This window comes from Megalobrama amblycephala, linkage group LG13 (genome assembly GCF_018812025.1).
Source record: "Megalobrama amblycephala isolate DHTTF-2021 linkage group LG13, ASM1881202v1, whole genome shotgun sequence".
NCBI classification, from domain to species: Eukaryota; Metazoa; Chordata; class Actinopteri; order Cypriniformes; family Xenocyprididae; genus Megalobrama; species Megalobrama amblycephala.
In genome coordinates, this window is record NC_063056.1 from 33,197,472 (window position 1) to 33,222,099 (window position 24,628).

General features: G+C 37.8%; 2 protein-coding genes across 3 annotated transcripts in view; both read left to right on the forward strand.

Moving 5' to 3' along the window:
- Positions 1-357: 357 nt before the first annotated feature.
- On the forward strand, positions 358-7,584 carry alkbh8 (alkB homolog 8, tRNA methyltransferase). Of its 2 annotated transcripts, XM_048152670.1 has the most exons (12): positions 358-555; positions 1,476-1,710; positions 1,798-1,929; positions 2,108-2,203; positions 2,742-2,846; positions 2,924-2,994; positions 3,327-3,433; positions 3,676-3,827; positions 5,140-5,396; positions 5,517-5,666; positions 6,881-7,214; positions 7,319-7,584. In XM_048152670.1, exons 1-12 carry the CDS (start codon positions 433-435, stop codon positions 7,360-7,362), a joined length of 1,806 nt encoding a protein of 601 aa, XP_048008627.1. In that variant the 5' UTR covers positions 358-432; the 3' UTR covers positions 7,363-7,584. The 2 variants fall into 2 exon arrangements, with proteins under 2 accessions (XP_048008627.1, XP_048008626.1); XM_048152669.1 differs by having other exon boundaries at positions 6,881-7,584.
- A 3,013-nt stretch (positions 7,585-10,597) lies between these two features.
- The window catches only part of dyrk1b (dual-specificity tyrosine-(Y)-phosphorylation regulated kinase 1B), a 44,740-nt gene continuing 30,709 nt past the window's right edge, over positions 10,598-24,628 (forward strand). The window contains exon 1 of the mRNA XM_048152668.1: positions 10,598-11,352. The gene's annotated coding sequence lies outside the window, so the exon portion shown is untranslated. The remainder of the gene's footprint in view (positions 11,353-24,628) is intronic.

A 24,628-nucleotide genomic window follows, 5' to 3' on the forward strand; every position in this document is an offset into this window, starting at 1 on the left:
TGTTTCCTTGTCTAGAAGTTTTGTGAACATAAGCAGACAGTGTAAATAAATATTAAACCGTCAATAAATTATAAAGTTGCCAGTTTCAGTTCATTTCTCAAAGTTTGAAAATTATATAGGAGGTTGACGATAATTCTTAATTCTTATGCGCAACAATATTGACCGTTTTTGATCAAATCCAATCAGACCTGTGAAAATAGCGTGATTTACGGTTCGATGTGGCTCTGTATTCACTCAGCCATTGGAAATGACATCTTTCAACGTAAAGACAGATTAATTTTAACGTTCTAATGTCAGGGCCGAAGAATGGAAACGATAAAACTAAAGTAAAAAAAAATCTTAAGATAAACGACAGAAACAAACGCCTCTAGGAACCAATTGTAGTTCGTGCGAACGGGGGATCAAATATGAGGTAGCACAACGGAGAGCAGCATGGACAGCTCAAGAAGTGTCAGAAGAACTAAAGAGGAGAAAAAACTGCTTCGAAGGCAAATGAAAGCCAGTCACATATTACTGAAACACGAGGGTATAAGCACAGTGTCACATCCCACAAAGGTACTATGAAGCTTCTTTTCCTGAATTGTCAGAAAGATATAAATCGATCCAGTCAGTTTAAATGTAGAGTACTGCTGCTATATTCCTGTCATTATGTCGTCTTTTCTGAATACTAATCTTACAGTGTTGACAAATATTAGCTGTTTGTTATTACTTTTTAAAACGAGTGCAGTAAAATTATGAAATATATAAATGATTTGTGGCTTCTTCAGTCAAGTCACCACCAGGGATAGTAACCCACATTGAATAAAGGTTATTGCAGGTCTTTGCATCACTTTGCATTGAGATAAATAAGCTGCCAAATAACTTAAACAAGCTTAACTTAAGAGGTCATAGCAAATTGACTTATTTTAGTGTTCACATTAACTCTCAAATGGTGAAATATGCAGTGCATTGCTTTGTATACCCAGGTGAAAAAAAAGTACATTTCTATAATATACTTAAAGTTCTCTATTTCCGTGCACTAATTTTGTACTTAATATACTAAAAATTCTTCTTTAGTACTTCTTAAGATCATCTTAAGAACATCGAAGTGTACTCAACGGTGCTATTTTGAGACACCATGAAATATGAACTAAAATGTGCTTTTAATATACTTTCTCTGTATTTAAAAAATATATTTAGTTAACACTTGTAGTAAACTATAGGTTCAAATGTACTATAAGTGGTATTTAAATATATTTTTTAAATATAGAGATAGTATATTAAAAGCACATTTTAGTTCATATTTCATGGTGTCTCAAAATAGCACAGTTGAGTACACTTCAATGTTCTTAAGAAGTACTAAAGAAGAATTTTTAGTATATTAAGTACAAAATTAGTGCACGAAAATAGAGAACTTTAAGTATATTATAGAAATTTCACCTACTACTCATAAAAGCAGTCAGTAATGTGTTTGTTCATGAATGTCTGTTATGTAGCATCTGGTGGTGTCTAATGGAGGTTTGGGGAATGGAGTGAGCAGAGAGTCGCTGCTGGAGGTGCTTAAAGAGGGAGGTCCTGTTGAGACGCTTCTCACCCCTCCAGCGAAACCATATGCATTTGTAACATATTCATCAGTTGAAGCAGGCCAGAATGCATATACATTTCTCAATGGACGAGCACTGCAGTGTCAGGAGCAAAGTGTGACACTTTATTTCAGCTATGTGGAGAAAGGTGCTTCACACAGGTCATATCATTATTTTCAGTTGAGCTTTGACCAAAGTGTGTCTAATATGTATCTCATCTTCGATTGTTTGTCAGTGGACGGTGACAGGAGTGTATCCTGTGCTTTGCCTCCTGGTCTGTCTGTGTTGGAGGATTTTGTGTCTCTAGAGGAGGAGCTGCAACTGCTGCAGGCTGTTGATTGGACACCACATACTGATGATGTCACGGGTGAGAGATACTTGATGTCCTCATTCAGATTTATGGCAAATCAGCATTAAAAACAATATATTTTCTCATATATATATATAGCAGAGTTTTCCCTTAGATAATATTTTGAAGAAGGCAAACCTATTAACATATTAGTAATAATAGTGTGTTTATTTGTGTCTTTATTTTTGTATATCAGTGCAGAAAGCTTTGAAACACAGAAGTGTGAAGCATTATGGGTATGAGTTTCGGTACGATAATAATAACGTGGACAAAGACAAGCCCTTACCAGGTGGTAAGTATAAAAATTCCACATTTTGATCATAATAAAGTAGTTGCAGATATTCAACAAGTGTTGATAATGTTTTGTAAAGAAGTGCCGTATGCACAGAGGCTGCAATTATTTGATGAAAAAATTTTAATATTAATATATTTTAAAATGTAATTTTAACTGTGATGTCAAAGCTGAATTTTCAGCATCATTACTCCAGTCTTCAGTGTCACATGATCCTTTAGAAATCATTCTAATATGCTGATTTGGTGCTCAAGAAACAATTCTTTTTATCAAAGTTGAAAACAGATGTGCTGCTTAGTATTTTTATGAAAACTGAATTTTTTAAGGATTCTTTGATAAATAGAAAGTTCATAAGAACAACATTTATTTGAAATAAAAATCTTTTGCAACATTATAAATGTCTTTATTGTCACTTTTGATTAATTTAATGTGTCCTTGCTGAATAAAAGTATAATTTTTTTCCAAACTTTTGAATGGTAGTGTGGAGATATAATATATATATAATATATATATATTAAATAGACACCTGTCATTTTAGGCCTGCCTGCTGAATGTGATGCTTTACTACAAAGATGTTTGGCTGATGGCCACATAAGTGTCCTCCCAGACCAGCTCACTGTAAACCAATACCAAAGTGGACAAGGTAGTACATCATGTATTTACGCAGCTGAGGGGGGATTTATGTCTGTTTATAGGAGTAAATGTTATTGCCTATTACAGGAATTCCTCCTCACGTGGACACTCACTCTGCATTTGAAGACACCATCCTTTCCTTGAGTCTTGGTACAAAGGTATGAATAAACGAAGCACTAAAATGTCAGTCATTATGGATTATGAGCATGTGTTTACTTTTTAATTGTTTTCTTTTATTTGTTTACAACGATTGTTTCATACATAAGTATTATGAGTGGGTCAGTGTGATAAAGTGTGGAATAGTGTTCTGTTACACCAGACCTGTTTGCAGCCTTATTGATTGGTTATGGGGTACAGCAACTTTATTGATTATCTGATTTTCCTTTGTCAACACGACGATGGAGATGGAAAATGAACCTCATGATTTTCCTACATGCGAGGATATCTCTGTTTAACATCTTTCCTCTGTTTTCCTCCCATTTTCTTATAGACAGTAATGGACTTTAAACATCCTGACGGGCGTTCTGTCGCTGTGGTGCTGCCAGAGAGAAGTCTGCTAGTGATGAAAGGAGAGAGTCGTTATCTGTGGACTCACGGGTGAGAAACGGGATTTCTTTTTTTTAATCAACAATTTATATACACTATATGCCCAAAAATATGCAAACAACCAAACACTACAGCCATATGTTCTTTGATTTGTCTTTGAATTTGCATTTTATTACTATATAATTATTTAATTAATTAATGATTATCTATTATTTACAAAATATTCAACATAATATAATTATAAATTCTTTGTTCTAGGGAGAGATGAACATGTTTTGTGTGTTTCATGTCAGCATAACGCCTCGGAAGTATGATGTGGTACCAGTGTTGGAGGCTGGAGGGTCAGGGGTCATGACCTCTGACTTGAGTAATCTGACCCTGAGTCGCCGTGGTACCAGGATATCGCTGACATTCCGAAAAATCCGGCATTCACCCTGCAACTGTGGTGAGTGTGTGAAGTATTTACTTATGCAAGCTACATTTTTTTTTAAAAAGTCTTATCTAAGTATAGTACCGTTCAAAATTTTAGGGTCAGTAAGTGGGGGGGGGGGTTTAGAAAGAAATTAATAATTTTATTCAGCAAGGATGCATTGTTGTTGTTTTGGACCAAAATATTTTACATTTGGATTTAAAAAACTTTTTTTTTTTAATTCATCTGAATGTGACTTGGCGACTTTTTAGCCACTTGCTATGTGAACACAGGAAAAAATTGTGGGCATGATTCAAAAAGGTTAAATGGTCCTTAAAAAAATAGTAACTTAGGCTCCTTGTGGTCAAAAATGACTGCCATAGAAATGAATGGGAAATAATAAAATAAAATAAAATAAAATAAAAAACATTAGAAAATTCAGAGAATTTTTCAGGGTACAATCTACAAATCAGCCATGATGCAGGAAAAAAAGCACACAGCAATGAATTATAAGTTGAAAAACAATTTTTAAAAATTGGTATGGATTTATTAACTGTATTGAATTTTAAAAATTGTGAAAACAAATGGATCATAATTATTGCATAAATATTATTTAGCACCATAAAATTCCCTCATAATACAAAATATTAATTAAAAAAAAAAGATTGAACATAAATCATAAATATATTACATTGATTTTCCTGGGGGAAAAAAAGTTTTGACCGGGAGGACAAGTGTGAGGAGCACCAGAGGGTTAAAGGATTAGTCCACTTTTAAATAAACTTTTCCTGATAATTTACTCACCCCCATGTCATCCAAGATGTTCATGTCTTTCTTTCTTCAGTCAAAAAGAAATTAAGGTTTTTGATTAAAACATTCCAGGATTTTTCTCCTTATAGTGGACTTCAATGGCCTCCAAATGGTTGAAGGTCAAAATTACAGTTTCACTGCAGCTTCAAAGGGCTTTAAACAATACCAGACGAGGAATAAGTGTCTTATCTAGCAAAACTTTCGGTCATTTTTGAAAAAAACACAACCGTTTATGCTTTATAAACACAAAATATCACCTTGAACGTTCCTCCCGTTTCCACATTCTTCAAAACGCTTACGCTGTATGTCCTACGCCTTCCCTATTCTACTTACAGAACGAATGCGGCGCCAGTTTGCAGACTTGATGAGCATAAGAGACATCTTTAAAAATAATCATATACTGACCCCAAACTTGTTGAATGAAAGTGAATATACATAAAAAAAAAAAAACACATACAGTATATAAATGTCACTTTGCATTTGTGTATTTTTTTTGTAGATGTAAAAATGACAAGAGTCTATTTCTTTCTTGTTGTAGCCTATCCATCTGTATGTGATAGCCAACAGCTACCCTCTCTACCAACTGTGCCGGTTGCTGAAGACGATGCGTGTCGTTTGGAGTCGCAGTATGTCCATCAGGTCTATGAAGAGATTTCCTCCCACTTCAGCAGCACACGACACTCACCGTGGCCTCAGGTGCGAGATTTCCTACTGTCCCTGCCACCTGGTAGTGTTCTGGCAGACATCGGATGCGGCAACGGCAAATACCTGGGGATCAACCCTGAAGTGATGTCGGTAAGTAATACAACACAGCAGACTTTACCAGGAACTTGGTTGAACATCTCATGGTTATCACTTACATTATGATGATTTCTATTACTTAAACTGTGATGTAACCTGTCTGTCCATCTGTAGGTGGGCTGCGACCGCAGTGTTAATCTGGTGCAGATCAGCATTGAACGAGGTCATGAGGCATTCGTGTCAGATGCGCTGTCTGTCCCCCTGCGCAGTGGCAGCTGTGATGCCTGCATCTCCATTGCAGTCATTCATCATTTCTCCACACAGGTGAGAAACCTCGCTAATTCAGGGAAAAAACACTTGAAGCGGTCATGTTATATTTTAGATTGTTATATTATAACTAATGTCCACTAACAATGTAATAACAAAAGTGAAAATGATCCCATGATTTACTCTCCCTTAAGCCATCCTAGGTGTATATGACTATCTTCTTTCAGACGAACACATTCGGAGATATATTTAAAAATATGCTGGCTCTACCAAGCTTTATAATGGTTATAATGGTAGTGAATGTGTGATGTGTTTTGAAGCCCCCCAAAAAATTCATCCATCCATAATAAAAATGATCCATACGGCTCCAGGGGGTTAATAAAGGCCTTCTGAAGCAAAGCGATGGGTTTTGGTAAGAAAAATATACATATTTTAAATGTTATAAACTAAAATAACTAGCTTCCGCTAGACAACCGTACACAAGTCAACTTCCGCCACGAGTAACACGTGACACGATGTAGGACGTAGGATGTAGGAGTATCATAAGCTTAGACGCCTATCGTGGTTCAAACAAATATGGCTGTGCAACAAACTCAAGCTCCTCTTCTTTTATATCGAAATCCTCTGACATTTCTCTTTAAAAATTCTCATTTTAGACTTCTAATTCCTGACCGGTGTTTAGTTTTGCTCTATACTCTGTGCTTCTGCGTTCTTCATTATGTCATGCATCACGTCAGAGGTCAATCTTCCACTGCAAATCGACAAAGACAGCCATCTGTGGGAAGCTAGTTAGTATAGTTAATATGAAAATATGAATATTTTTCACACAAAAACCCATCGCTTCACTTCAGACGGCCTTTATTAACCCCCTGGAGCCGTATGCATTATTTTTATTATGGATGGATGCATTTTTTTGGGTCTTCAAAACACATCCCCCATTCACTACCATTATAAAGCTTGGAAGAGCAAGGATATTTTAAAATTTATCTCTGATTGTCTTCGTTCGAAAGAAGATAGTCATATACACCTAGGATGGCTTGAGGGTGAGTAAATCAAGGGATAATTTTCATTTTTGGGTGAGTTATCAACTACTCCATGATATTAAACAGGCCACTTTTGATGCTGTGTGAGAAATAACCCCTTCATATGTGATTGAGCAATAGTGCTTTAGTATGCTAACACAGTTTGTTTGTCTGGTCCCGTGTAAACTACCGCTCAAAAGTTTGGGGCAAATCTGTACATGATGCTGAACAAACTGCTTGTGTTCTTAGGAGAGAAGACAGGCCGCTGTCAGAGAGCTGATCCGGTTATTAAAGGTGGGAGGAAGAGCTCTGATCTATGTTTGGGCTATGGAGCAGGAATACAACAACCAGAAATCAAAGTATCTGAAAGAAAGAACAACTGAAACTAGTGTGGAGAATGGCAAGGAGCTTAAAACTGAAGAATATAAGTCGAACCAACAGGAGGAGCATGATGGGAAAATGAGATCAGACATGACATTCACAGAGGGCGGTTTTGGGAATGCAACACAAGCCAGAATCCATGTCCATACTAACCGCACAACTTTCCTTTCACAAGATCTCCTGGTGCCGTGGCACTTAAAAGGTAATGCGGACAAGAACAAGGGAGCAACGAGTAGTAGCACAGATTTCCCTGTGGACAACACAAGCCAGAGGCCGGTATTTCACCGCTATTATCATGTCTTTCAGCAGGGAGAGCTGGAGAAACTGTGTTTAGGTGTGGCAGGTGTTGAAGTGCTTAGGAGCTATCACGATCAGGGTAACTGGTGTGTGGAACTGGAGAAGACTCATTATACCTCATCAAAGGATGATATCGCATAGGACAAATTAAAAAATTCTAGTTCATTGAATAAATACTGAAAGTACAGAATTTAATTTTAAAATGTACATTTTAATATCACTTGGAAATGTTTTTTCTTGCATGCAATGACGGTTAATAAAAGACAACAAAAGAATAGTTGAGTGCTTGTTTGTAAAGAAGAACAAAATGTTGCTTTATATGTACAATACCTACCTCAATGAATTACTCTCCGGCAATGGATTAGACAACTCTGTCAACCTGACTTGGGCTGGTTTATGCCTGAATGATTTTAACGCAAATATGAATTTATTTCTTCTGCTGAACACAAAAGAAAATATTTTGAAGAATATGGGTAACCAAACAGTTGATAGGGCCACAATGACTTCCATAGTATGGAGAAAAAGTATGGAACTGTTTGGTTACAGACATTCTTCAAAATTTCTTCTTTAGTGTTCAGCAGAAGAAAGAAATTCATACAGGTTTGGATCAACTTGAGAGTGAGTAAAAGAAGACAGATTGTTTTATTTTTGAGTGAACTATCCCTTTAACAAATTCTACAGTGATGCAATATAAGCACCATAACAAAGTATGTCGATACACTATTATGGCACTTTGTCCATGTTATTATTGTCCAGGTTGAAAATGCAGCATTGCAACGTTTAATGTTTTTGAAAGATGTCTCTTATGCTCCCCAAGGCTGCATTTATTTGAACAAAAATACAGTAAAACTAATATTGTGAAATATTATCAAAAAAATTTTTATTTTCAGCAGCCATTACTTCAGTGTCACATAATCCCTTAGAAATCATTCTAATATGCTGATTTGGTATGTTTTTGAAGAGAAAGTTAAAAAAAAACATAATTTATTTGTAGAATTCCTTGTAACATTATCAATATCTTTATAATCTGGAAACTCAAACTGAAGCTTGGCTTTTATTTTAGAAATAAATAATTTTACTTTTAAGACCAAAAAGAAACTTGTAGAAGCTACTTTTCTAACTGTGCTTGATTATGGTGATATATTATACATGCATGCGGCCTTCTATTTTAACATGCCTTGATTCGGTATACCATGCTTCACTACGTTTTATTACAAATGCAAAATCCCGTACTCATCATTGCAATATATATTAAATGGTGGGTTGGACAGCATTATCTATACATAGAAAATATAGAAAATATTTATAAAGCAATGTTAGGTAAACTTCCAGCTTATCTCTGCACTCTTCTTTGTCTTTGTTCTGTCAATTACCAGCTACGCTCTTCCAAGTGTTTGCTTTTTAACATACCTCGAGTTTGTACAGAACTGGGGAAAACTGCTTTTTCATATTATGCACCCTGGGCATGGAATAATTTGCAAAAAGATCTAAAACTACATTTGTCTATTGGTGAATTTAAATGCATTACAAAGAGAGTGGTATTGGAAGCTTGTGATTGTTTTTGTTGAGAGGATGTGTTTAAATATTGTTGTAATGTGTACTTGTATTTTAAAATCGTCTTATTGTTTGGCTGTTACCTTGGCCAGGTCTCTCTTGTAAAAGAGATTTTAAATCTCAATGAGACTTCCTGGTTAAATAAAGGTAAAAGAAAAATAAAAATTAATAAAAAAAATATGAATTTCTTTCAGAAAATTACTGAGTCCCGCTGTATTGTATACTTGTCCTGAAAAACTTTGTATCTAGTTTTCAATTATTAACTGACTGTACTGTTTGTATAGACCACTAGATGGCATCGGATCGGAATGTAATGCAGAGGTAAAGGTAGCTCTATGAACTTTCACCTTGAAATTGATGACGAACTTCCTGCATGTTTAAATTTTAGTAACCCAGGTTGACCTGGCGGTCTATTTAACTTATATCCAATTTAAATGTATACCTTTGCGTTTTATCATAAACTACAGTAGGTCTCACACATGAAGAAACAACAGAGAGAGGGGACATAAGGGTCATTTTCACGTTCAGTCTTCAAGTTCCCACAGAAATCCTGCAGACGTGTGAATGTTAGAGCTTATAATGTGACTAAAAGGTTATGAACAATAGACACCTATAAATATGGTGTGAATGTCTTGCGTGGGGGGGAGTTGGTCACATTTCTGACCTTGACACATTCAGGCCGTTTTAAATGGTGCCCTTGGCCTGGAACAATGGGGAATTCATGTAATGGTGATGAAAGAGGATGCATATAAAGACTTAAGTTAACTTAATCAGTTTCACATCCACTGAACGACCTTAACTACCATAAAGCTTTCCCGAAGGAGCACCCCACTATTTTGATGATGCGATTCTGAAACAGATAAAGAACACATATATAGGCTATAATGTTATAGGCTAAGTGTATAGATATACACACACACGTGATACTTTGTTTAGTGTCAATAGTCAGTTAGTGTGACTTGTTATATGAGCAATATGAAAAGATGAAGTTCTCGCTACAGAATAACAACGTTTTGTATTAAGCATGCTTAACAATATGACAAAAGTGCTGATGTAATATGCTTTTGCACCTTTTTTAAGCTCATGAAGTCCATAACGTACTTTGCATCAAGTTGTTCGTCTGTAAAGTCTGTAAAGTCAAATATTGTGACAAAGTATTTTAAAATTAATAAAAGTTAACGGGATGTGCCTTTTGCAGAAAAAAAAGCATAAATTAGTTAGCTGGTCTTCTAGTTTTTGGAACTGGAAATGCCCCAAACCTCTCTGAAACCTGCGACCGAACCAGCAAACCATCTTAAGCTAGTTTAAACTGTTTTAAGTAAAAAGTAACTTAATGACGCAATAAAATATTAGTGAAAACTTCCCAGGTAATTCATCACATCATTGTCTAGTCCCACATCGGCTGTGCTGAAATATAAATATTGAGCTAAATTAAGATAAAAAGTTTTCTTAGCCATAACCATTTATGGTCGCAGATTAGCTGCTTCACATCTCCACTGCCTCGGCATTGTTCACTTGCCTTGGCTCCAAGCAAACTATCAATTTCAAATAGCTCGAAACGGGCCAAAAAGACACTCCAGAGCACGTTTTCTAAATTATTGTTCCCGTAAATGCCTCGTTTTACTCCCCTACACAGGCAAATGCCGAGGCAAATCACGCTAACAGCCGCTGGGTGCAGCCCGTTGTCGGGTTTGTTTAGGCGGCCATTTTGTGAACACTGCACACACACTGAAGCGAGCGCGCTTTGTAGCGGGGACGCGCTTTACTGTGCAGACCCTCTCTAAGCGACAAGCAGCCGCGGAGCCGATCCGAGATTAACGGGCAGTGAGGGGGGGTCCCTGGCGAATGCACATCGCTAATTGTAGCGGTGCGACGAAGAAACCCCGGTTTTTAGTTCATTCGTTTTTCTTTCTTTTTCCATTTTCATTTAATCACTCTTCTTCTCACCCCTCCACCCCCTCGCTGCTGCTGCTGCTGCTGCTGCAACACCACCGCGAGCGACCCGCTACTATACTGCCGCTGCTGGGCGATGTGATCGCGGTTAGCCTGAGAGCTAGCCGCCGAGACAACACCACCACCGTTACTGCCGCGATTTGTTTCTAAACGAACACACGGGACACACCACGTCAAGGCGGAATATTGCGGCGGTTGTCACGGTTGCATGTACTGCTGCTCATCGAACTGGCGGTTGGCCGCGCCGGGGGTTTGAAGACGCTCCTGTCGCGCTCATCTGTGCTTTTGGGGGACTGTGAAAAGAAAGACAAATGTGCTGAAGAGGGCTTGTAGAGCGACGACAAGACGATAGCGTGCGCGTTTCGTCTTTTTCGGGAGACGATCGTTGCAACCCGTCCGAAGGGGTGGCGGTTCGGGGGGAGGGGGGTCGTTTTGCCGGTTTTTCGGTCCGCCCCGGTACCTGTGTGGCGGAGGTTCGGACGGTAAAGGGGGAATACTGGTAATGGCTGCTTCAGGAAGCTGGACACGAAGCTGAGGTAAGACTACAGTTGGTTTCTTTACATGCAGACACGCTAGTATCGTCTTTTTAGGGCTCAGCCTGTTCCCTCCTCATTCCTCGCAAGACACCGTGTTCCCGAAGATGCCTGATGCACAGGCCGGGGCTTTGGGCAGGGGAGTGGGGACATATTCGGCTTGTTACTTCATGTAAACTGGGTCAGATGCAAAAGACCACGGGCAGGTATTTAAACGTTATCCTCCTGTGCCATCCAGAGAGCAGCGGCTCAACTCATGGCAGCCCGGGTGCTTGTCACAGTGGATGTGATTTGCAATGATTAAAACCATGCATTATATCTTTTCTCATCTGATTTCAACCATTTCGAGTATGAAACGGCTTATTCTCTGATATATACACAAAATAAGCATCAGTCAAATCCATTGCATGAAGCGCGTTTGCAGCCATGCACCCATGAACATGTTCGATTATGAGACCTTCAATGCATCTTTCGGTTATCGCTATTCATTACTCAGATTGATGAGTCAGGTTAGCCCATCACGTCTGTTTAGACACCCAGTCGTCATTTAATGGTTGTTTAAAAAAGAAAAAAATCCAAGAGCATCAGTTCGGCCACAATTACATTAATGCAAAACTGCGGTGTTGCATGGGATGCAAATCTTGTGCACAGAATGCCTGAAAGCTATCGAAATTTGACAGATATCTTGTTGGTTTCAACGCATCGGTTAATATATTTACCGTTTGACAAAACATATAACCGCCCTAGGTCATATTTTGAGGATAAAAGCGCGACTTTATTCCAGTGATCTCAGTGTATATATATATATATATATAGGGTGACGTTACAATTTTCTTCATAATGTTCATACGTGCACAAGCGTGTTGCATGGAGGGAGATTTTTATTACTATCCACATCTACAATGCATTTGGATGTGGCACATGTATCCAAGTCTGTATGTAGCCCAGTGTGTGGATAAATCTGGCTATGCCTAACGTTACACCCTTCATCTCCATAGCGGTTTCTGCAAGGTTTCTGCTGTGGTGCTGAAGTAGCAATGCCGGTTCAAAATGGACACACTTCTGCTTCTGCTCTTCTTTTGCATGTTGCCATCTCGATCAGCATTCTTACTGCATCATTATACGTTGTCACCTTTAAGAATAGTTTAAACATGCATATTGTCACGGTGTTAGTTAGAATTCATGCTTTGGTTTTAGATCATGTCGATTTTTTTCCAACAAAAATGGGTGGAATCATAGGTGAATCTTGGATTTAGGCTTCTTGGAACTACTTTGTGCTATCATCTCTCTGTCTGGGAGGTTTTTATAATAAAAAAGACATATATTATAGGAGATTTTCTTATTTGAGACGTCTTTTTAAATGCATAATGCTTTTAGTTGCAATGTAGGAGCCACCTGTCCCTTAAAATAGTCTCTTTTATCTCTTCCCCGAACTTTTTTCATGCATTTTTGTGCTCTTTTCCAAACATCTGCCTTGAGCATGCATTAATCTACCCTCTCTAGTTTCTTTTTTTGTTTTGTTTTATTGGCCCCATTTATTTTTATGTGTGACTAGCTCTGTTTTTGGATTTCTTTTGGTGTCCGTGGCAGAGTGACACGGGGCTGTGAATAGACTAACTAACTTCATTGTACAAAATCTTGCAACAACTGTAAATGTACTGTGGAATTACTTTAAAGGGGCCTGCCTTTTTGCCAGAAAAAAAGAAAGAAAAAAAGAATCTCTTCATTTAAAGAGATGGTCAATGCTTTTATGTGTTTCATTAGGCATTTTGTAAAACGTGGCTCGTTCTCTAGATTTTTAACTTCAGAATTTCAGCAGTGACAAGATATCAAGCATGCAAGGCAAGTTTTACCATGTCTCAAATGGACACAATACTGTGTAATTTGTAACAACTTTCAGGTGTGAATCCTGCGAAGATGCTTTGCATGAAGTTCCTGTTGGTTGGTTGACAGGCTTGTAGTTGCTGTTAATGTCACATGTCTCATTTCTTGTAGCTGACATAAACTAAACTGGGATGGACACAAGCTTGTTAGTCTTTTCAGAGACCACCTGAGGCAGTATTCCCCATTCATCTTGCAACATACTCCTAAATTTGATAGCTCTGGGAGGGGAGGACACACACACACAAACTTACAAGTACACCATTTATATACTGTCTCCCAGTTTATGTATGCCTCTGACTTCTTTGATGAACAGCATAAGCTACATTTAGGCTCTTCCAAACACTGGAAAGTGCTTCACGATAAAAGCTAGAGTAGGAAAGTGCTGTTTTTCCCATAACCCACCTCCCTTTCTGTCTGTCTGTCCCTGTGTGACTTTGCCCTTACTCTGTCAGGACAAATCCCTTCACTCATCAGATGGCATATAGCCTAACACATCGATTTGGATGTGGCTCCTAACAAGCTTTCCCTCTGTCTAAAGCATGGATTGCATGCGGGGTCAACATGTGGCTCTGTGGATGATAACAGTATATACTGAATTATGTTCTTCATTGAGATTTTCCAGGCTATTAATATATGTATCATAACAAGTTATGATGAACTTGTCCTTTTGCACCTCCAAACTGCCCGATGAGAAAGGGTTTTAGTGACCTGAGTCAAGTTTTTTTTTATTGACTTGAATCCAAGACCAGAAGTAAGTTCATTTGAGGAGATCCACAGCAACATAATTAATTTACATATCAAATTGAAGAATTACAAGGAAATTGCATTGGGAAATGGAGCAGCGTTTACAGCCACCATCTTAAACGTTAATTGCTTTGTCTTGTAAGGGATCGTAGTTAAAGCCATTAACCACCATTTCGGCAAACTCATTCAACCTCTGAGTATCATCACTTTGGTGCCCTGCCCATTTAGTCGTAAAGGTCACTTTGAGGTGTATTCATCATTGAACATACAAATAAAAATTAGTTGAACGTAAACCAGTCCAACATAGGCTGCAAAACTAGAGTCTGTACAATTTAACTGGACAGTTTTGGGAGTTATATAGTCTCTTTTGAAGGTAATTCATGAGATGTCGATGAGCATAAGTTGAATGGATCTCTCACGGTGTCATTTGCTAACCAAATGAGTGATGGATTGATTTTTTTTATGTTTGCAGATTCAACCCTGATCATAGTCACATTGCAGGACTACAAGTTAATTCAGGTCTTTGTGACCCTGTATTACAGCTAAAGTAAAGCTTGCCGCCAAAAAACGGCACACAAGAGAAGACTTCCGGTCAAGAGCGTTTTAGCTGGCTGCATGGCTTGCTCCCAGCTTCCTTCCATAAGCTGTTGCTGCCTGTCCCTTTTTAATGTAGTTTTCTTCCTGCTTCCAGTGGCTCATAAATTGGTAATGAAAAGCACACAGTGGGCTTTGTAGATGTTGAACTGGCTTGGTGAGTACCTAGGGTATTAGAGAGGCTAGTAGCTGTAATTTAGTCAGGAGTTGGTGACTTTTGATGAAGGTAGGAAGAAATGGAAAGTTGGATCCTAAAAGCACAGATGGTACTCTTAGAGAAATCACATAGGACATATCTTATATCCAGACCAACTTATAATCTCTTTTGCAACAGTATGGATGACACTTTTTCTCAGTCTGGCTTCGGTGTATGGTGCAGGTTGTGATGTGGGCACTTTCCATTCCCTGTAGGGAGAGTTTCAGTGAGTGTTTATGTCATTTTACTGTGTCTCTACTCTTTCTTGACCACTGCATGCACATATCAAAGAGTAGCCTGCTTTGCTGAGGTGTACACCTTAGCAGCAGTAATGTGTGTGAGTGAGTCATTCTGGTCTAGTCCCCACCTCTACATGATGCAGTCTTGGTCAGTTTTTGAGGTGGATAAGCCCAGAAATCCTGTAAGTTTCAGCAATGCTTTTCATTGACCAGTTAAAATGGTTTCCAGATCAAATTCAAGGTGCTGTAGACTTAAGCCAGTCGTTGTAGAACGCAATTTTTGATAACAGATTACTCTAAATTGTAATGTAGACGCATGCATTTTCGATATGTATTGTGAAAAGCGCGATACAAATAAACGTGAATTGAATTGAATTACTAGTGCTTGCTAAAGCACAAACCCTTAACCTTTAGTATTAAAGTAACTCCTTCTGTATCGTATGTGCTGTGGAAATAAATTATACCTTAAAATAATTTGGCTTGTTAATGAGATGCATAGTGAACTAACTTAAGGTTTTTATTGATAGATGTTCTTGAGCCTCATCTTGCGACCAGAATGTCATAGACCTTATTCACACAGGCAACTTGTTTTTCATTTATATATTGCCTTTCTGAATAAAATCCCTTTTTTCATAACCCAAACAGATGAAACTGAAATTTTCTGATTCACCTTCGTAAATGAATCAATACTATTTTGTTTTGAAGGTATGGCAACCATTGCGGATGTGCTAGCAAAATCAACTACAGTCTGAACAGGTTGCCTTTCTGGCGCATCCATTCTTTGTAGTCTGAATAGAACATAAAAAACAGAAAATATTGCCGTGTGAACAGCCATAGGGACTCTCTTGGCTCTGGCCTGCAAGCATCCACCTAGCAATGCCATAGCAACCACTCAGAACACCCTAACAACTGCATAGCAACATGCTAAAAATTATTTAGAATGTTTTAGCAACTCCCCAACATCATGGCTGCAAGAATTGCACTCGCATTTTGTGTTAACACCCCATCAGATTTTCTGGGTAGACATCCTCAGATATTTTCTACATAAAGGAGCTTTTGCACTGGAGGGACATTTTCATAGTTCCTATAAATATTGGCAGAATTTTGGCGTGTTCACACAGCAGGCATGGCGAACGATTTAAGTCAAAGGAATGCCTTTTGAGGGAACTAAATTAGCTCCTACTTCAGAGTAGGGTCTAACCCAGCACAATAGGAACTTTCAGTGATGTACGTGTACGAGCCATACGAAACACCGGCACCCGTCATTTTTAAAAAGTTTTGTAAGCACACAGTTTACATACACTTACTCCACGAACTTAGTCCATGAACATGTAAAACTGCGCTAGATGGACCAACGGCACGTTGTGTTCTTTTCTCAGCCTCGATGATATGTAGCACTGCAAGTTGTAATCAGAGATTTCGTCTCTTAGTCCTCCTTTTTGCTCTTTCAATCACATAACTTATACGTCTACATTCTATCTCTGTTATCACGAAACCTGCAACAAAAACACAGCTCATATCACGGCGTCCTCCATCCTCCAATTGTTGATGCTGTTAAATACCACGCAATGTTGTTGTCGGCCCGCTTACGTCACTTCAGAGTTCCAACCAGGAAAATGGCCCGGCCTAGGGGACAATTTAGTTCTTGGGGGACCGCCCTGGTGGCTAGATCCTATAACTCTCCGGTGTGAAAAACCTTATATACTATTTTCCAGAAAGAGGCAGGCCATCGATGAATATCTGAGGGCAGTATTTGTGGAAGCAAACCTGAAGAAGCTGAACATTTCTGCTGTAATCTAAGCATTGTGTGCAGATGCAAAGTTATTGTGATGCATGTGTGTGTTTGATCAGTATGATGTCTCTCTGTATGCATGTCTGCTTTAGCATCCTATATGCATTTTGATATGATATGATGAGAAGGAGCTGCTCATCTTCGTGGTGATCTTTTTTCCCTCTCAGCATCCCTGCCTTGCTGACCTGCTTAACGCAGCTCTGAGATGGAGAGAAAGTGAGGGTGAATGAGTTTAAATGTATGGAGGAGTGAGTCTGGAAGATGGGAAAGGTAACAGGGAGGTAGAATAAACTGGGAGAGAAGAGATCTCGATAAATCAAGATAAATGGATCTCCTATTCAGTCGAAAGACAAAAAAGAAAGGTGTAAAGATGGATGTGTGTATGTGTGTCAGAGAGAGATAGAGCGAGAAAGTCATTGGTGGAGCTGGATGGGATAAAGATGTTATGAGCTGCTCCCAAAATAGACTTTTCTTCATCATTTTAGTAATCTTTATCCATCCCGTGCAAATCCCTGCACCATGAGAGAATAGTCATTTAAAGTCAAGTGCATGACATGACCACAACATGGAATTCATTTGTAAGTTCCCAAGGTGAAAAAGGCATTGGTTTTATTGTTGTGTTGTTTAGTAAAATTCAATGTAGATCAAACTATGATGAGAGATGTACAAATGTTGTTTTAAATTCTTTTATATTCTGTATTCTATGTTTTTTAAAATTCTTTTTCAGTATGTGTTTTGGGGCTTTTGCTATTTTATTTATGGCACAACTTGAGAGGTGATGGCGGGAAGAAGGAGAATTGGGACAGGATGTGTGATTCAAACCTGCATCTCCTGCATTAGCACCATTGCTTCACGTGTAGCATGTGCTATATGCTAGGCCTCAGCTCCGGCTTTATAAGTTTGCCTAATTGTAATGCTTACCTATTGAGCAAAAATTGGTAAAAATAAGTTTTACATACAACATTTTTCAACACAACATTTGCTGTCAACTTGTTTAGAAAGGAGACAACAAGACTAGCTAAAACTGATAATACTGATAGACTGATGTATAATCCACTAGTTGGGTTGTTTGGCTGATATTTTAAATCATCGACTGATAACTGTGCCTCATCGGCCAATTAATATAGCCTACTCTCTGCTCCAAAATGTAACATTGACAGACTTGTAAATAATGTGCATTTTCTGTTTTTGAGTAAATATTGCTAAACAAATAACTGATTTTGTGCACATCATACTTGCTGTCTTTGAATTTGATGAATTTGAAATCAAATCAGCCATAACATAACATTACATTACATAACATTACATTACATAACAATTGACCATTAATTCATAGGACAATTAACAGACACACACACTACCATTTAGTTTGGAATTAAGAAATTAATATTTTATTCAGTAAGATACATTAAATTGATTAAAAGTGACAGTAATGAGATTTACATTGCTACAAAAGACTTCAAATAAATGCTGTTCATTTGAACTTTCTATTAATCAAAGAATTGATCATTGATAATAAAAAGAAATGTTTCTTCGCAGCAAATCAGCATATTAGAATGATTTCTGAAGGATCACGAGATACAGAAGACTGGAGTAATGATGCTGAAAATTCAACTTTTCAACTTTGCCATCACAGGAAAAAATGGCTTTTTTTTTATCGTGAGTACATGTGAAAGAGAGATGCATGCAGGTCTACGCATACATTTCTCCAGTTCAAATTTTTCACATTATTTGTCATGTACCTCTTGGCAGATACTAGTTGAATTGCAAAAACAGTTTTATTAGGAGTTTGATGAACTGGGTAACTTGAGCTATGCTATATGCAGCTATGGCTTAGTTAATATATTTATTTTTGTGATGATGTCCATGTTTATACTGCCACACCCTGTTGCTATGATTTAATTCACCAAGGTATCAGGTTTAGTACAGCATTTATTGCAGACTAGCCCAGAAAGTTAGAAGTTAAACCTTCTTGACCATATCTACTGTCACTATAGTGCACTGTTTTTAAAAACAGACACTTTGTTTTAATTCATATTTGAGCATGATATGGTTTATCTCACTATCAGTGCACTAATATTGTGTTTGTTATGGCCAGTTTTGTGAATGAATAAGTTGTAAATCTCACTTGCTCTTCCTCTCTCGTACACAGACTTTAGGAATGGCATGGCAGCACTCAATAGGCTTGTATGTTGTTGAATGTGGGATGTATTTACATGGCCCATGTCTCTATGGATACGGTGACGTGGGGGTAGTGCGGGGCAGAACAGTATAGGATCCTCATCAGGGACATTGCTGGGTCACTCTCTCTTCAAAGGGAGATGAAAGTGGGTCAGGACTGGGGGAAGAGATGAGAGGAGAAAAGAGAAGGAAGGAAATCAGGAGGAATGGAGAACATGCCACACAGTTTTATTTTAGTCTGTTGCACCAGTGTTGATTAGTCAAACTTGTTTAGCGCTTATTCTGTAATTATGTCAGGATGTAGCATCAGTTGGAATCACTTGATGGGGTGAGTGCAGACCTTCAAATTTAAAGGGCTAGTTCACCCCCCCAAAAAAAAAAAAATCATTAATTGCCTTCATGATGTTCCAAACCTGCAAGACTTCAACTTCGAAACGCAAATAAAGATATTTTAAATTAAATCTGGGAGATTTCTGTCCCTCCATTGACAGCTACGCAACTACCGCTTTGACACTTCATAAAGAGATCGTAAAACTATATGAATCGAGCAGTTTAGTCTGAATTTTCTGAAGAGAATGCATGGCTTTTTATGATGAACTTACTGAATTTAGGCTTTTATTCACATAAACTTTGATCAGCAAACATAAACAGAAGCTCAACCAAACCTGCTTGACGCGCGAGAACAAACCTCATTGGTTCTTGCGGAAGCTCAAACGTGCTGCGTAACGCACAAGAATGAACCTCATAGGTTCTTTAGCAAGTATGCTTGAGCTTCCTTTTATCATATCTGAGGTGTATTAGTATTTGTAATGTATTTGTACTTATTTCAGTTTTAGTATTTTTAGTACCTAAGGCAATTTCGTTTAAGTTTTTTAAAGTTTTAGTTTTATCTATTTATATATATAATATATATATAATTTTTTTTTTTTTTTTTTTACTTCAGCTTTATTTCAATGAACAAAAATGATTTTAAATAGTTTTAGTGATTAGTTAACAATAACAATAGTGGTATTATCAAAAGTAGTGTTGTCAAAAGTGCCAACTTCGATACCAAGTCGATACTGAATTTGACTCTTTGAGTGCTGAAAGCGTGACAAAATGTCTGTGATTGCCTAAAATAATCAATGCACAGGAGCATTTGAAAGCACACAGAAGTGTTTGAAAGCATTTTTAATGTGGGAACGTTTGAAAGCAGCTGATAGACGCCTACTTTCAAATGCTCCCGCGTGTATCTGTGTAAGCGCTCTGTGAAGAGCGTGTCTATTTACAACATGTTTTTGAAACGTTGATCATTGTAGCCAATCACAGGCATATCTGATGAGCACGTGAACACAGTGGCCAATCAGAGGTGTTTACGAATCCACTCAAAAGCGTCACATTTTTAAAATTTCAGTATCGACTTGGTATCGAAGTTGGTACTTTTGACAACTCTAATCCAAAGATGCATACAGTCACTGTGACGTTTGCCATCAGGTTGGCCACCATCTTATGCAAAGATCCAGCTGTCTTTTGGGATTGCTCTGGCAAAGATAGAAATGTTAGATGTCGCAAACACATAGGTGATACAGCAATTCAGAAACTTTGTTTATTTTGTATTTCAGGAAACGCTGTAGTTGGAAACCCTAACCCAAGGTGATGGACGCAGGGTTGTGGTGATCCTAGTCCCAAACGCTGGCCTACCTATAGACAACATCCATCAGAGTTGGCCTAGATAACCCATACTGCATAAATGGGTTCCACAAATTGTCAAATTTGCCAGTCTGCTTCATCACTTGAATGCAAGAGGCTGGCTGTCTGTGCACATGCATGCATTTCTTGATGTGCACACGTGCCCATCCTTAAATGTCTTTATGTGCGTTTTGGTAGCCTATATTTGAAACATGCCTGTTTTCAGGCCCATGGTTGGTAAACTGCATGTGTCCATGTAAAAGGCCCTGTTGTCACCATGGGAGTGCGAGACTGCTTCATGCACTGACTGTGACAGCCAAAGTGCCTGTCTGTGTGCCTGCATGCCTGCACACACCCCTTGCCAGGCTCCATGACTGCTCTAAGCTGGCACAGCAAGAATTAAATAGCCAGAGCTTCTAGAGATTATGCCTGGCTTAACAGAAGCTTAATCACATCGTATGTGCAGTATAGGAGGAATAGAACAGACAGTGGAAGTAGAAGAAGAGAAGGCGAGGTGGCAGAGGGTGTTAGGTGTTCATGTGGACCAAGGTCTAAGAATTGCTGTTTTGATAGTTCAAATGTTAGGGGTATATTTGATCCAAGAGGAGCATGGTGGATGTCAGCTGTCAACCTTATGGTCCTTGCATGTTCAGAAGCACTGCTCTAGAAAACCACCTGTGCGATAACTAAAGAAATCTTTGAACTTGATGCTTTAAATCTGTTTCAGTTACCAATGAATATTGGACATGTTCTGTGTTATTAATACATAAATGAATGCTTAGATGGATATTACCCAAAACAAAATATATCTAGATTGAAATTACCATCTGCAAACAGTTACTTTTATAGTGTGACATCATTCAGACGCTACTCAGATACGAATGTAAGTTTGCTAAAACAATGCCTAAATTCTATTTGGATATCGATCAGCTTTATTTCAACACGCCCATGCTGCCTAACATGTGACGATAGCTGAAAAGGAAAGTAATTTCAGAGGTGGAAAATGTGAATGCGAACATTTTTATGAAATATATATATATATATATGGAGTTTTTTTCATTAAATTTTGACTTTTTAGAGTTTAACATACTTTGTATAACATATGCACATGGTTGTTTTATTTAGAGGGCGTCACTTTTCTGTTTGAAATTGGTTTATTCTATTTTTTTATTTACTTATTTATTTATTCTTTTGTGTGGATAGTAGTTATTGACCTGTTGCTACAGTTGCTAATTCATGTTTTATTAAAATGGCAATATTTTAGCTGTATAGTTTTATACAAGAGGTTCAACTGCTTTGTCTTTCACCTCATGTTCACATGTAAGCAGTCTTTGGGAAATTTGAAAAATGTATTCAACATAATTTGCTTAAATTACATTTAATAATTTTTTCAAACCTCCTAAAGAAAGAGAACATTTTGATTCTAGCCCTGAATGTCGGGGTTTTGCATTAACTACTATGACTGAAAAAGTACAACTCCAGAGGGCAAGAGAACTTAGAAGGGTAAAAAGTCACCCTAGACTTTTTCAGCGATGTGAGGATTGATAGTTAAAGCTGTTTATTGAGTGTAAGCCTTTTGATCAATTACATAACAGTTCACAAATGAACAGTGATGTCTTTAAGTAGGGTGATATTCGCCTTGATATCTGTTTTTGGATGCTGCCCTGAAACTAGTTTGAGAGATATATCAGTTACTTCTTTTGTATCCCTAATGGTTTGTTTTGCTTTGCAAATTACATTGAACCTCCCAAAGATTTGGCTGCTTACATGTGAACATGAGGTGAAAGACAAAGCAGTTGAACTTTTATAGGTTATTTGGAAATGTTCAAGTTGGGCATCATTTCCTCTCAAATAGATTGTCTATAGCACTCATGCCTTGCAATGGGGAGATATTTGACATGTGTTTTAGATTGATTTGTTTTAATGGGTTTGTCCTTTGGCAAATCCAGTGGCCTTAGTTTATTCCAGTCCTGCCTTTAGATCACATTCATCAACTCCTGTGTCTATGTAAAGTACTGAGCTGGTAAATTTGGTTCTGTAAACCTTGATACTACATAATCTAAAAAGAAACCACCAAAATACTACTAGTTTGCATGCGTATAACTGCCGTAACTTTTCATAAAGAGATTTTAAGTCTATTTGTAAATCTTAGTACAGAAAACTATAAAAACATAGGCCGGTGTTCATTTGTTCTCAGGTGATGCAAAGTTTAGCAATCTTGCATACCCCACCTTAAACTTTGTTACAGACCTTATCAATTCAAAACTTTTTCACGCTCATTTTTTCAGTTCTTCCTTTAAAGACTTTTGGAAATCCAAAATGTAAGTTAAACAGTTATGCATTTATGTATTGAGAAGGAAGTTGTGACTATAAAAATCAAATATGATTGTTGCATTAAAAACATGCTGTAGGAGAACATCTCCTTGGGGTGACAGTATTTTGTGTGTGTGTGTGCTTGTTTTCATGATTTATGAGGACACAAATTTGTATAATAACATGGGTATTACACTGGTATTAGGACGTAAACATGTTTCATGAGTCCTCATATTTAAAATAGCTTTAAAAACGTTCTAAACAATGTTTTATTAAACATGTAAAAATGCAGAAGGTTTTCTGTGATGGGTAGGTTTAGGGGTAGTGTAGGGGGATATAATATACAGTTTGTACAGTATAAAAACCATTATGCCTATGGAATTTCCTCACCAAGATAGCAAAACAAACCTTTGTGTGTGTGTGTGTGTGTGTGTCTGTGCTTTTTTAGAAACAAGGTAGTGGGTGAAAACAATATCCAACCCGTCCTTAAATCACGGATTTACCAGAATCACCAAGTGCTGAACTAAAAAGGCTTTTCTCTCCCACTGCCAGTGCTGCTTCTCCCTTCATGCAGTGATTTGGCTTGGCCACTAGAGGCAGCAGAGGAGGGAACACCAGTAACTTCTCAATTATCACAGCCCTATGCATGCTTTTCTCTGTTAATCCCTGGTAAAGCACTGATATCACCAGTTATGTAGTATTAGATTGTTTTTTCTGTTTTAGTATAGTGTATGTAACATAAAGGAATTTTGTATTTTATTTCTGTATGTAAAATTGTGTAATATTTATATGTTGCTGCTTATTGTTATGTCACCCCAAGGCTTCCAGTGGCACCTGTAGGAATGACCCATGTGCAACCTGATCACTCTTATGAACTCTCCCTGAACTCTAGAAACCCTAATGCATACATTAAAGCAGTTTAATCTTAGTTGGGAAAAAAACACCCACATTAAAAAACTAGATTAATTGCACCAAAAAGGGGTGACACTGGTGTGGACTGGGCGACAGCGCCCTCGCTGTTTCTCTCATTGACTGTGTGACTGTTATGTGTGGTTTTCAGGTGAAAGGTCGCGCTGCGGAAGGGAGGGCAGGGTGGGGGGAAGGCTCATCAGGGATTAACAGTGGGGATTCTCCTGCGTCTCGCTTCACGAAAGGGTCAGGCGTAAGTTCACTGACACGTGTGGATAGATACTGTCAAGCTTTGTCTCTTCCTTATCACCGTGTCCCATGTATTATTACAAGAATATAGTTAATTTAGCATGCTGTGACTGTAATAATCACGTCATCAACTTTTGTAACTTAAATAATATAATGTAAAGGAAAAGTCAACCTGTTATTATCACAAAATAAACCCCAATAGGGTGATCAGGACCCGATATGAAATGGGTTATTACACACAGTTACTTTCAGGTAATTGATTAAGATTATTATTAATAAATAAATGCATGGAGAGAAAATATTAGTTTAAATAATAAAAAGTGCAGAGATGCCATACACAGTATGTGACACAACTATGTAGAAAACAGTTTTCCCGGATGACTGAACAGTTATACAGTGATGTCCTGGAAGGCAGTCATTTTTCGGAAATATTTCACTGCTAAATTCTGCAATTGACCAATCAGAATCAAGTATTACAGAAAGCTGTATAATAAATATACTTTTCAAAAC